Source organism: Narcine bancroftii, chromosome 3 (assembly GCF_036971445.1).
Source record: "Narcine bancroftii isolate sNarBan1 chromosome 3, sNarBan1.hap1, whole genome shotgun sequence".
Taxonomy (NCBI): Eukaryota; Metazoa; Chordata; class Chondrichthyes; order Torpediniformes; family Narcinidae; genus Narcine; species Narcine bancroftii.
In genome coordinates, this window is record NC_091471.1 from 15,298,462 (window position 1) to 15,310,246 (window position 11,785).

The following is an 11,785-nucleotide window of genomic DNA, read 5'->3' on the forward strand; positions in this document are numbered from 1 at the left end:
TGAGGGGGGGGGGACGAGGGTGACCAGCTGCCGCCGGCGAGAACAAAGCCACCTTGGGTGGCGGCCACCGCCGCGCAGCGTCAACGGCTGCAAACCCCCCCCCCCCCCCCCCCAATGCCAATGAATCCAGCCCGCCAACGGGACCGGTACCGTCACCGTCCGCGAGCCCCCCCCCCCCTTCCCAATGGGTCGCTATCGTCCGCGCGCCCCTTCCGCCAAGCGGACCGTTAACGTGCTCGCGCCCCCCCCCAATGAGACGTCATCTTCTGCGCGTCCGCCAAGGGGACCGTTACCGTCCTCGCCCCCCCCCTCCCCCCGCAACGGGACCGCAGCAGACCGCCCACCTCAAGCTCGCACTGAACGCCTCGAAGCTGGAGCCCCTCCACGCCCCGGCCCGCCGGCCTCGGCCCGCCGACGCTTCCTGCAGCATCGACAACATGGCGCGATCCTCCTGCCTCGGCGACCTTTTGTTTCTCTCCTTTGCTGTCCGGGGGGCTCGAGAAGGAAAGCGAACCCTTCAGCATCTCTCACCGCGGCGCCATTGTCGTGAGTGGCTCGGGGGCGCTGGGGGCGGGGCGGGGTGGTTGTGGGACACTGCCCCAGCTCGACGTCACGACCTTGGCATCTCCTGCTGGGCAGGCTCTGCGCAGCCACCAATCGTGCGTCAGCTCCTCTCCCACTCCGCCTATCACCGCCAGCCCCGCCCCACCCATCCTGCCCAGGTCCACCAATCGCGCGTCAGCTCCTCTCCCACTCCGCCTATCACCGGTCAGCCCCGCCCCACCCATCCTACCCAGGTCCACCTGTCGCGTGTCAGCTTGTCTTCCGCTCCGCCTATCACCGGTCAGCCCCGCCCCCACCCATCCAGCCCAGGTGCACAAATGGCGCGTCAGCTTGTCCCCCGCTCCGCCTATCACCGGTCAGTCCCGCCCCCACCCATCCAGCCCAGGTCCACCTGTCGCATGTCAGCTTGTCTCCCGCTCCGCCTATCACCGGTCAGCCCCGCCCCCACCCATCCTGCCCAGGTCCACCAATCGCGCGTCAGCTTGTCCCCCGCTCCGCCTATCACCGGTCAGCCCCGCCCCCACCCATCCAGCCCAGGTGCACCAATGGCGCGTCAGCTTGTCTCCCGCTCCGCCTATCACCGGTCAGTCCCGCCCCCACCCATCCAGCCCAGGTCCACCTGTCGCATGTCAGCTTGTCTCCCGCTCCGCCTATCACCGGTCAGCCCCGCCCCCACCCATCCTGCCCAGGTCCACCAATCGCGCGTCAGCTTGTCCCCCGCTCCGCCTATCACCGGTCAGCCCCGCCCCCACCCATCCAGCCCAGGTGCACCAATGGCGCGTCAGCTTGTCTCCCGCTCCGCCTATCACCGGTCAGTCCCGCCCCCACCCATCCAGCCCAGGTCCACCTGTCGCATGTCAGCTTGTCTCCCGCTCCGCCTATCACCGGTCAGCCCCGCCCCCACCCATCCTGCCCAGGTCCACCAATCGCGCGTCAGCTTGTCCCCCGCTCCGCCTATCACCGGTCAGCCCCGCCCCCACCCATCCAGCCCAGGTGCACCAATGGCGCGTCAGCTTGTCTCCCGCTCCGCCTATCACCGGTCAGTCCCGCCCCCACCCATCCAGCCCAGGTCCACCTGTCGCATGTCAGCTTGTCTCCCGCTCCGCCTATCACCGGTCAGCCCCGCCCCCACCTATCCTGCCCTGGTTCACCACTCGCGCGTCAGCTCGCTCCTGGTCCGCCTCTCCGCTGGCCGCTCCATCTTCGTCCCTCCCCTTCTGGCAGTGCAGGAGTGAGGATCCAGGGGATGTCATATGGATATGACAGTGAAGATGGGAACAGACTCTGAACGGTTTTTCCTTTTGCAAATGATTTATTGGGAATAAAATCTCTGCCACGGCAAATTGACGGGCATCATCCCAGGGGCCACATTTGTACAGAATAATAATTGCCTCACCTTGCAATGTACAGAACCTGAATGTCTGCTATGAATGGCGATGTTACTAAGAATGTTATAGGAACAGTTTTTCTTTGCAGATTTTTCATGTGAACAAAGCTTATTTCCATGTAACTTTTCTCTTAATGTTGCACTGTTTTGTGTGAAGCTCATTTGCAAGTAACCTGGCCTACAATGTGTTTAGCATAATGGGAAGAGAAATATTAATGTTGCTGGGGAGAATAAAACAGCTTGTTCCCATGTAATTTAACTTGTGTTGCTATAAAGTGGGCAAAGGAGTTAAGGGATATGGGGATAAGGCTGGAAAGGGGTACTGATGGTACTGTAAAATGGCGGTGCTGGCTCGACGGGTCGAAGGGCCTACTCCAGCTCCTATTGTCTATTGTCTATTGAAATTTTATCATGTGTGTGGTGCACACAATGATCGTGTCGACACGATGGCGTGATTAAATGGCTTTAATTACCAAAAACCTGAGCATTGCTGATACACTACTTGGCCAGATTCCATAGACCGCCCACCTCCTGTGTTGGCCTTAGGAAGGGACATCAGCACGTCACAGCATCACTCCCCACCCCGTGGCATGCAACATGGAAGCAATGCTGTGCCCCGTGCAACGCGTGTTACCAACTGCAGACTTCTCAGAATGGAAGGGGGGCCCGTGCCATCTTGTGTCGGACAACCGGGGGTGGGGGGGGGTGATTCAGCTCGTCGAACCGCACAGTCACTCAGTCCGCTACACCACCCCACCTCCAGAATCGCTGCCACCCCTTAAGCAAGTTAACTTACTGTCTTTGGATGGGCGGCCTCTGTGTCTGACCTGAGGATCTGGGGCAGGATGGTTTGAGTCCAGATGCGCTGCCTTGAGGTGGTCCATGGTAAACCTACCGCCCGCCAATGTCCAAGGTGAAAACAACACCGTTGCGTCGTGCTGCAGAGGGGCATTGTAAGGGGGTCCCTTGCTGCCCTCTCTGTACAAAAATGAATTTAGTGGACTGCAGGTTCGCTGGGACGTGGCAGGGTGGAGAGCTGTGTCAGGAAGGTGTTTTTACCTTTATCTTTCTACCGAATGATAAACTACTCCAGGGACTCGATTAGTGTAGCAGTTAGCACGATGCTACTACAGTGACAGTGACCCAAGTTTGAACCCTGCGCTTTCTGAAAAGCGTTTGTACATTCTCTCTAGCCACTTTCAGATGGCCACAATACCTGAGTGTAAAGCAGCCTATGTGGCTGTTGGGTGGCCACCTGAAAGTGGAGAATCCAGCCAGGAGGTTTACCTACCTAACCCTTCCTTCTCCAATATAATATAATATAATATAGTATAATATCCTGCTCGAAGAATCCCCTGTTGCACCTGAAAGCAGCTTAGGCAAAGCTGTTAGCATCTTTCAGGTGCCTAGCAGCGGGCAGGGTGTTCACAGTCAGCTGGAGACCTGCTGACACCCGTTGCCGAAACCTACCCTCCCCGCTATCTGAGAGTCTCCTGGCATGGGACTAAGGGGCTGGTGCGGCTGGTGGGGGGAGTACGGAACTGGGGCAGCCGGCGGGGTGTATGGGGCTGGGGTGGCCGGCGGGGGAGTACGAGGCTTACGCACGCACACAAAATCCTGCTAAATTTAAATTTTCAATAAGTCAGGATTCTCGGGGATGGCTGCCACAGGGGTGGCAAGATTGGCTTAGCAGTTAGTGCAACGCCTTTACACTGCCAGTGATTGGGACCAGGGTTTGAATACTGCGCTGTCTGTAAGGAGTTTATACGTTCTCCCCATGTCTGTGTGGGTTTTCTCCAGGGGCTCCAGTTTCCTCCCACCATTTGAAATGTACTGGGGTTGTAGGTCATTTGGGAGTAATTGGGCAGCATGGGCTTGTGGGCCTAAATGGTCTGTTACCTTGCCGTATGTTTAAGTTAAAAATTTTAATTATTTTTTTAATTAAAATTCAAAATGCTTCAGAATTAAATTACATCAGCAAATGCTCTGCTCACCTTTCCATCAGATCTTTAGCTTTAGATAAGTCATAGCTTTAAAAAACCTTCTTTAGTGTACACAGCACCACCAATTTTTATGTCATTTGTGAAACTATTAACCAAACTTCCCATATTCACATCCAGGTTTTTGATGTATATCACAAGCAGAAAGACATTTGTTTTGGTTGTGAACAGAATCATACATTTGTCTTCCATTAACTGAAATGTGAATCTTCCTTTCTCTTTCACAGACCAACTAAATTAATAAACTAACAACAGCTAGTTTGGCAGCAATCCCTGAACATGTAGCTTCAGGCTTGTAAAAACTAAATTTGTTGTGAGTTTGTTGATACGGAAAGTACATCAATAATGCTACACTTGCGGCCACACCTCCTCCCTCATCATTTTCAAACTCTCGCTGCTGCAGTCAGAGGTTCTATCTGCTTCAAAGGACATCAATCATCCTGGTGCCCAAGAAGAGCTGTGTGAGCTGCCTCAATGATTATTGCTCAGTAGCACTAACATCTACTGTGATGAAATGCTTTGAGAGGATGGTCATGTCCAGAATTAACATGTACCTAAGCATAAGTCTGGATCCACTGCCTGTAATGGATCTGTGTTAATATTTAGTTTAATGCTAAGATAGATTATAGGAAGGATATTTAGTTTAATAATAAGATAGATTATAGGAAGAATATCAATAAGGTAGAGAGGGTGCAGAGAAGATTTACTAAAATGTTGCCTGGATTACAGTATCTAGAATACAAAGAAAGATTGAGTAGACTGGGTCTTTATTCATTGGAGCGTAGAAGGTTGAGGGGGGATTTGATAGAGGTGTATAAAATGAGGGGAATAGATAGAGTCGATGTGAATAGGCTCTTCCCCTTGAGGGTAGGAGAGATTGTTAGGAGGCAAAACTTTAGAAGTAACATAAGAGGAAGCTTCTTCACTCAGAGAGTGGTGGCTGAGTGGAATGACCTTCTGGAAGAGGTGGTACAACAGGGTCAGTTTTATCATTTAAAAGGAGGTTAGATGAGTACATGGATGTGAGGGGATTGGAGGGTTATGGACAGGGAGCAGATAGGTGGTACTAGTGGAGTTCACTTAAATCGGTGGGGACTAGAAGGGCCGATATGGCCTGTTTCCATACTGTAATTATTATATTGTAAAATCAAAGGTTATGGGGACTTTTTCAGAATCAATAATAATTTAATCACACACACACACACACACACACACACAGGCACACACACACACACACACATATATGTGCATAGTGGGCTTTAAGTTTAGTTTAGAGTTTAGAGTTAAGTTTAGAGAAAAGTAAGGAATGTTATGTTATCAATAGTTTAATAAAAAACTATTATTTTGAATTTACCATTGACTGGTGAATTTCCCAATGCTGTTCCTTTGTTAATACTAATAAGATTTTATTTGTTCGTAACATGCTCCACAGTAATGTCACTGGCTCTCCACTCAGCTCTGGATCTCCTTGACTCATATATAATGCTGCTCTTCATAGACTACAGCTCAGCCTTCAATACCATTATTCCCTCAGTGCTGGTCAAGAACCCTCAAACCCTGGGCATCAGTTACTGGATCCTTGACTTCCTCATCAGAAGACCACAGTCAGTACGAATTGGAAACAACGTCTCCTCCTCACTGATTATCAACGCAGGCGGACCTCAAGGATGTGCGTTTCGCCCGCTGCTCTACTTACTCTACAGTCGTGACTGTGTAGCCAGGCACAATTCTAATGCTATATACAAATTTGCTGATGACACCTTTGTTGTAGGCAGAATCACAAAAGGCAGTGAGGAAGAGTACAGGAGGGAAATAGATCAGCTCGATGAGTGGTGTCACACCAACAACCAGGCACTCAATGTTAGAAAAACCAAGGAGATGATTGTGGACTTCGGAGGGAAGTCAGGAGAACATGATCCAGTCCTCATCGAGGGCTCAGTTGTGGAGAGTGTCAAGATCTTCAAATTCTTGTGCATCAACATCTCCAAGGATCTGTCCTGGAGCCTCCATGTTAATGCAATCATGAAGAAGGCTTGTCAGCAGCTGTACTTTGTGAGGTGTTTGAGGAGGTTCAGTTTGTCACTGAAGACTCTTGATAACTTCTACAAATGTTCCGTGGAGAGCATTCTGGCTGATTGCATCACTGTCTTGTACAGACAAGAAAAAACTCCAATGGGTGTTAACTCGGCTTATGACATGAGCACCACACTTCATCGAGGATATCTACAAGAGGTGGCATCTTAAAAAAGCAACCTCTATCCTAAAGGACCCCCACCACCCAGGCCCAGGACACAAGGACAGCTTATTCCCTGCTGCCATCAGATTCCTGAATTATCAATGAACCAAAGACACTGCCTTACTTTGACTTTTCATGCACTCTTTTTATTTATTTTTTGTAAGGTGGTTCATATGAATGTTGCACTGTGACACTGCCACAAAATAACGAATTTCATGAATTCTTCATGACAATAGATTCTGACCATTCGGGGGTGACAAACATTTCTTTTAAGTGAAACAACACTTCACTTGTGAATCTGCAGAAGTCACTTGTGGCCTGCTCTACATCAGAGACTAGAGTCTAGATGCAGGTGGGTACATCACTTTATTAAGCACCTTCGCTCTGTCTGCTATAGTAACGGGGATCTCCCAGTCGCAACCCATTCAATTCCCAACCTTATTCCCTTGCCCAATTGTCTGTTCATGATCACATGCACTGCCCAACTGAGACCGCCTGCAAATTGGAGAAATAACACCTCATATTCTGTCTGAGTACCCTCTAACATTGACATAGATTTCTCCATTTTTCATTAGGTCCCTGCCCACCTGCCTCTCTTGTAGCCATCCCTCTGTCTTCTTTCCTCCAGATCTTCTCCCCTTGTTTGTCTGTCTGTCTCTATCTCTCTTTCCCCATCCAGCTCCAAATTCACAGAGCTATCCCCCTCCCCAGATCAATTGTCAGCTTTCTTCTCCTATCCATGACAATCTTTGATATATTGCCTGTTGGTCTGAACTCCTTCCCAAACCCCTTTTCCCTTCCCCCCCTATGTTTTTATTCAGACACCTCCCTACTTCTTGCTCATACCTTGACACAATAATTAAGGATCCACACCACCGAGTACACACACACTGCTCTCGCTGGTGCCATCAAGAAAGAAATAGAGGTGCCACAGCACTCGCTCCTCCAGGTTCAGGAACAGCTGCTACCCCTCCATCAGATCCTCAACGACAAACTCAATCAGGGACTCACTTAAGGACTCTTGTGCACTTTATTGATTGTTTATTCTCTCTATATTGTGTCAGTTAGTTTACATTTCTTTATTTGTTTACATGTGTATATTGAATGCAGTGTTTTGCACTACCAATAAGTGGTAATTCTGCCTTGCCCGGGAAGAGACATATAAGGCGATTGAACAACTGAAAAGTGGCAAAGCACCAGGTATGGATGGAATCCCCCCAGAGGTCTGGAAGGCTGGCGGCAAAACTCTGCATGTCAAACTGCATGAGTTTTTCAAGCTCTGCTGGGACCAAGGAAAGCTGACTCAGGACCTTCGTGATGCCATCATCATCACCCTGTACAAAAACAAAGGCGAGAAATCAGACTGCTCAAACTACAGGGGAATCACACTGCTCTCCATTGCAAGCAAAATCTTCGCTAGGATTCTCCTAAATAGAATAATACCTAGTGTCGTCGAAAATGTTCTCCCAGAATCACAGTGCGGCTTTCGCGCAAACAGAGGAACTATTGACATGTTCTTTGCCCTCAGACAGCTCCAAGAAAAGTACAGAGAACAAAACAAAGGACACTACATCACCTTTGTTGACCTCACCAAAGCCTTCGACACCGTGAGTAGGAAAGGGCTTTGGCAAATACTAGAGCTCCTCGGATGCCCCTAAAGTTCCTCAACGTGGTTATCCAACTGCACGAAAATCAACAAGGTCGGGTCAGATACAGAAATGAGCTCTCTGAACCCTTCTCCATTAACAATGGCATGAAGCAAGGCTGCGTTCTCGCTCCAACCCTCTTCAATCTTCTTCAGCATGATGCTGAAACAAGCCATGAAAGACCTCAACAATGAAGACGGTGTTTACATCCGGTACCGCACGGATGGCAGTCTCTTCAATCTGAGGCGCCTGCAAGCTCACACCAAGACACAAGAGAAACTTGTCCATGAACTACTCTTTGCAGACGATGCCGCTTTAGTTGCCCATTCAGAGCCAGCTCTTCAGCGCTTGACGTCCTGTTTTGCGGAAACTGCCAAAATGTTTGGCCTGGAAGTCAGCCTGAAGAAAACTGAGGTCCTCCATCAGCCAGCTCCCCACCACGACTACCAGCCCCCCCCCACATCTCCATCGGGCACACAAAACTCAAAACGGTCAGCCATATTGTATGTACTCTGACAATAAATCTAAATCAGAAATCTGAATCTTAACATCCCAGGCCTGAAATGTTGATTATATATCTATGCCTCCTATGGTCGCTGTGGGATCTGCTGAGTTTATCCAGCACTTTAGTGTATTTACTACAATCACAGCATCTACAGACTTTCTTATTTCATACCTAATATTCTGTCTGGGCACTCTCCAACTAGAAGGCATCAACATCAATTTCTCCAATTTGCATTGAACTCCTCCCCAAGTCTCTTTCTTTCCCTCTCCCTGTCTTTTCCCTTCCCTCTCTATTCAGAGCTACCCCCTCCCTCTATCACTTCACAGTATTTTTCTATTGCACCCTTCCATCTATATCTAAGGCATCTTACCTGTTAGCCTCTGTTCTTCCTCTTCCCTCCCCCCCCCCCCCACCCAACCTTTATATACAGATGCCTGCCTGCTTTTTGCTCATAACTTGATAAAGGACTCAGGCCTGATATGTTGGCTACCCTTTACTTCCTATGGATGCTGTGTAGCTTGCTGAGTTTCTCCAACACTTTTGTGCATTGAACTACAATCACATTCCTGTCTCACATCAATAAATCATTTTTTTTTTGTTCCATTACATGTGCATAGTTTGCAGATGCTTGGTCATTTAAAAATTAATATTCAGGAATATGATTGATGAAACCAAGAATTTATTTTCCATTCTGGTGTGGGAACAGATAGGAACCATTGGCTTTCTCTACCCACAGATGCCACCCAACCTGCTGAGAGTTTCCAGAGACTGCAGTCTTTTTATTATATTTCCTTGCAGTGATTATAACTGGATGCCAATTTTTGAAAATGAAGCATAATCTGATTTGATTTATTCTCTCATGGAGTAACACAACAGCACAAGTAGAACCAAGGCATCCCAACACCAGTCCTGATGCAGAGAACAGTCTGTACGGAGTTGGCATTCTCCCTGTAGCTGTGTAGGTTTCCACTGGGGTGCTCCAGTTTTCAATCATATCCTAAAGATTTTCAGGTTCTTTTTCATTTAATTTAATGTGTACTATCATTTTTATTTTCAAAAGTATTCTACCTGTTTGGGTCCAGTAAGGAAGAATTTTGGTGCGTTCTAAAATTATATAATGGTTATCAGGTTGGTAGGTTAATTGGCCTCTGGAAATTGGGACAATCTGGGTGGGCAGGTGGGCTAAGATTGATGTGATATGTGGGAAGATAATGAAAAACATGATCTTCACATGATTAATGTTATTAGGGTCCGTGAAGCAGACTCAATGGGCCAAAATGGTGGCGCTGCCGGAGCTGCTGTTACAACAGTGCTGCCATTGTAGTGGAGACACACCACTGCTCGGCAGGGTTCTTCTGCCTGGTACTGATGCCAGTGGCACCGTAACAACCTGTTAGAGGACCTGACTTTCTTTTTAAAAGTCCCATAGTCGTGGAGGTCTGTCTCCAAGATGGCAGTGCCTGTACTGGGCATTAGACCAGGGTGGTTGCAGAGCCACCAGAAATGGGGGAACACACCTGATAGGCTCTATCAATAACCACAAAGTTGAGAGCTGGGAAATGATAGGCTTTAGTAAACATGAGACTTTGGCTGGCCCAGATCCAGGTACAGGAATGCCGGAATGGAGGAGGCAGGTCGACCTTTATGGCCAGGTCATAAGGGGCGGAGACGTAGGAGATGAGTCACTAATGGGCGGGCCAGCCTCATACATACAACAGCACAGGTAGGGAATAATGTACAAGGAGAAAACATATAACACCCCCCCCCCCCCACCATGGGGAAGGAAATGCATGGGAGATGACTCTACAGGAAAGGTGACCAGAGCAAATGATTAGCAAGGAGCTCAGCGGCTGAAGGACCCTTGTAGGCTGATGGCCGTTGGTGATGTGGTCTCAGGACTCATACAGGCTGTGAGCTGATGGAGACTGGCTCCTGGGAACCAGGTATCGGGATTCAGGTGGGTGGTGAGGGCAAGAGGGGCTTCCGAAGGGCCTTGGGCACTGAAAACCTCCTGATCATATCAGGATTTGGATCTGGAACTCAGGTGGCCGAATAATTGATCGGGAGTCAATCAGGCTGCAAGAATACTGGAGGCGAACCCATGGACACTCAGTGTCTCTAAGGGGATTCTCGTTTGCTTCTCTTTCTCTTTTATTATTAGGGGCACGGGGCAATACTCTTTGCCTTAAGGCAGGAAAAGTTCATGAGTCTCGTGTATATTACATATTTGTTTTATTACATTACAATAAAAGGGATCTTGATCTTTAAATGTACTGTATCCATAATAGATCTCTCAATGACTGCAACACTTCTCCAATCCTTGTCATTTCCATGCTCTGTACTAGTGCGTTTGGCACTGAAGTGACCATGTTTATATAAAACATGTTAATGCAATTATTCTTGCAAATTTTTGTTTCATAACAAAGAAACAGCTTAAAGGAAATAGCAGATGTAATGCTACAGCATTCAACAGAAGTTCGACATAAGGCAAAAGTTTTGTTCAAACAGCGCCTGCATAACACTAGGTGGAGTAGCTACCCTGCCATTTCTTATCACTGCTATGTGTTACTTCCAGGCATACAGTATTGGGTCTGTGAAACTCATCCAAATGTTTCATGATCAAGTTAAGTTGTCAAGTACATTGTCATCTGATTGTACAAGTGCATTCTCCAGTCCTCGAAGAAAAACATGCGTATGTTGTATAACCAGACAAACACACAAACAATACATTTGCAGGACAAGTGTTTCATCTATACAAATAAATAAATAAATATTGATTTATGAATATGAGAGTGATATTAGTGTGAGTGTGAGCAGTTCCTTTGGTCCTTCAGCGTTCTCACTGCCAGTAGGAAGAAGCTGTTCCTCAGCCGGGCGGTGCTGGCTCTGATCCTCCTGCATCTCTTCCCTGATGGGAACAGCTGAAAGATGCTGTCTGCAGGGTGGAAAGGGTCCTCCAGACAATGGTCCCAGAGGATCACATAGATGTGGGGAAGAAGACATCTTTGCCACTCTTATGGTCCTCTGGATTGACCTCTGATCCATTTCTCTGCAGCACTCTTACCAGACTGTAATGCAGTCAACCAAGACACTCTCGATAAAGTTCCTATAGAAGATTGACAAAATGGTGGCCAATAGCTTCAGTCTTTTCAGGAAGTGCAGTCATTGTTGTAACTTTCTGACAAGTGAGGTGATGTGAGCATCTGTGATAGATCACTAGTTAAGTGAACTCCAAGGCGCTTGGTGCTCTCCACTACAGAGTTCTTGATGTGTAATGGAGAATGGTTGTTCCTGGTCCTCTTGAAGTCAACGGTCATCTCCTTCGAATTTTTCCACATTAAGACTCAAGTTTTACATTAGCACCATATCACAAGATTTTCCACCTCTTCTCTGTAGTGGACTCATCGTTGTTTCTGAAAATGTGTGCTTTAGTGAAAGAAAATGTCG

General features: G+C 48.1%; 1 protein-coding gene across 5 annotated transcripts in view; it reads right to left on the bottom strand.

Annotated features, from left to right (window-relative positions):
- The window catches only part of dnaaf9 (dynein axonemal assembly factor 9), a 194,391-nt gene extending 193,721 nt beyond the window's left edge, over positions 1–670 (bottom strand). For 2 of the 5 annotated variants that reach the window (XM_069923521.1, XM_069923518.1), the window contains exon 1: positions 345–527. In XM_069923521.1, coding sequence (XP_069779622.1) covers positions 345–439 — 95 coding nt within the window. In that variant the 5' untranslated portion in view covers positions 440–527. Of the gene's footprint in view, positions 1–52; positions 97–344 lie in introns of those variants that run through there. The other 3 variants (XM_069923517.1, XM_069923524.1, XM_069923522.1) reach the window with 3 other exon arrangements.
- Positions 671–11,785: the final 11,115 nt, after the last annotated feature.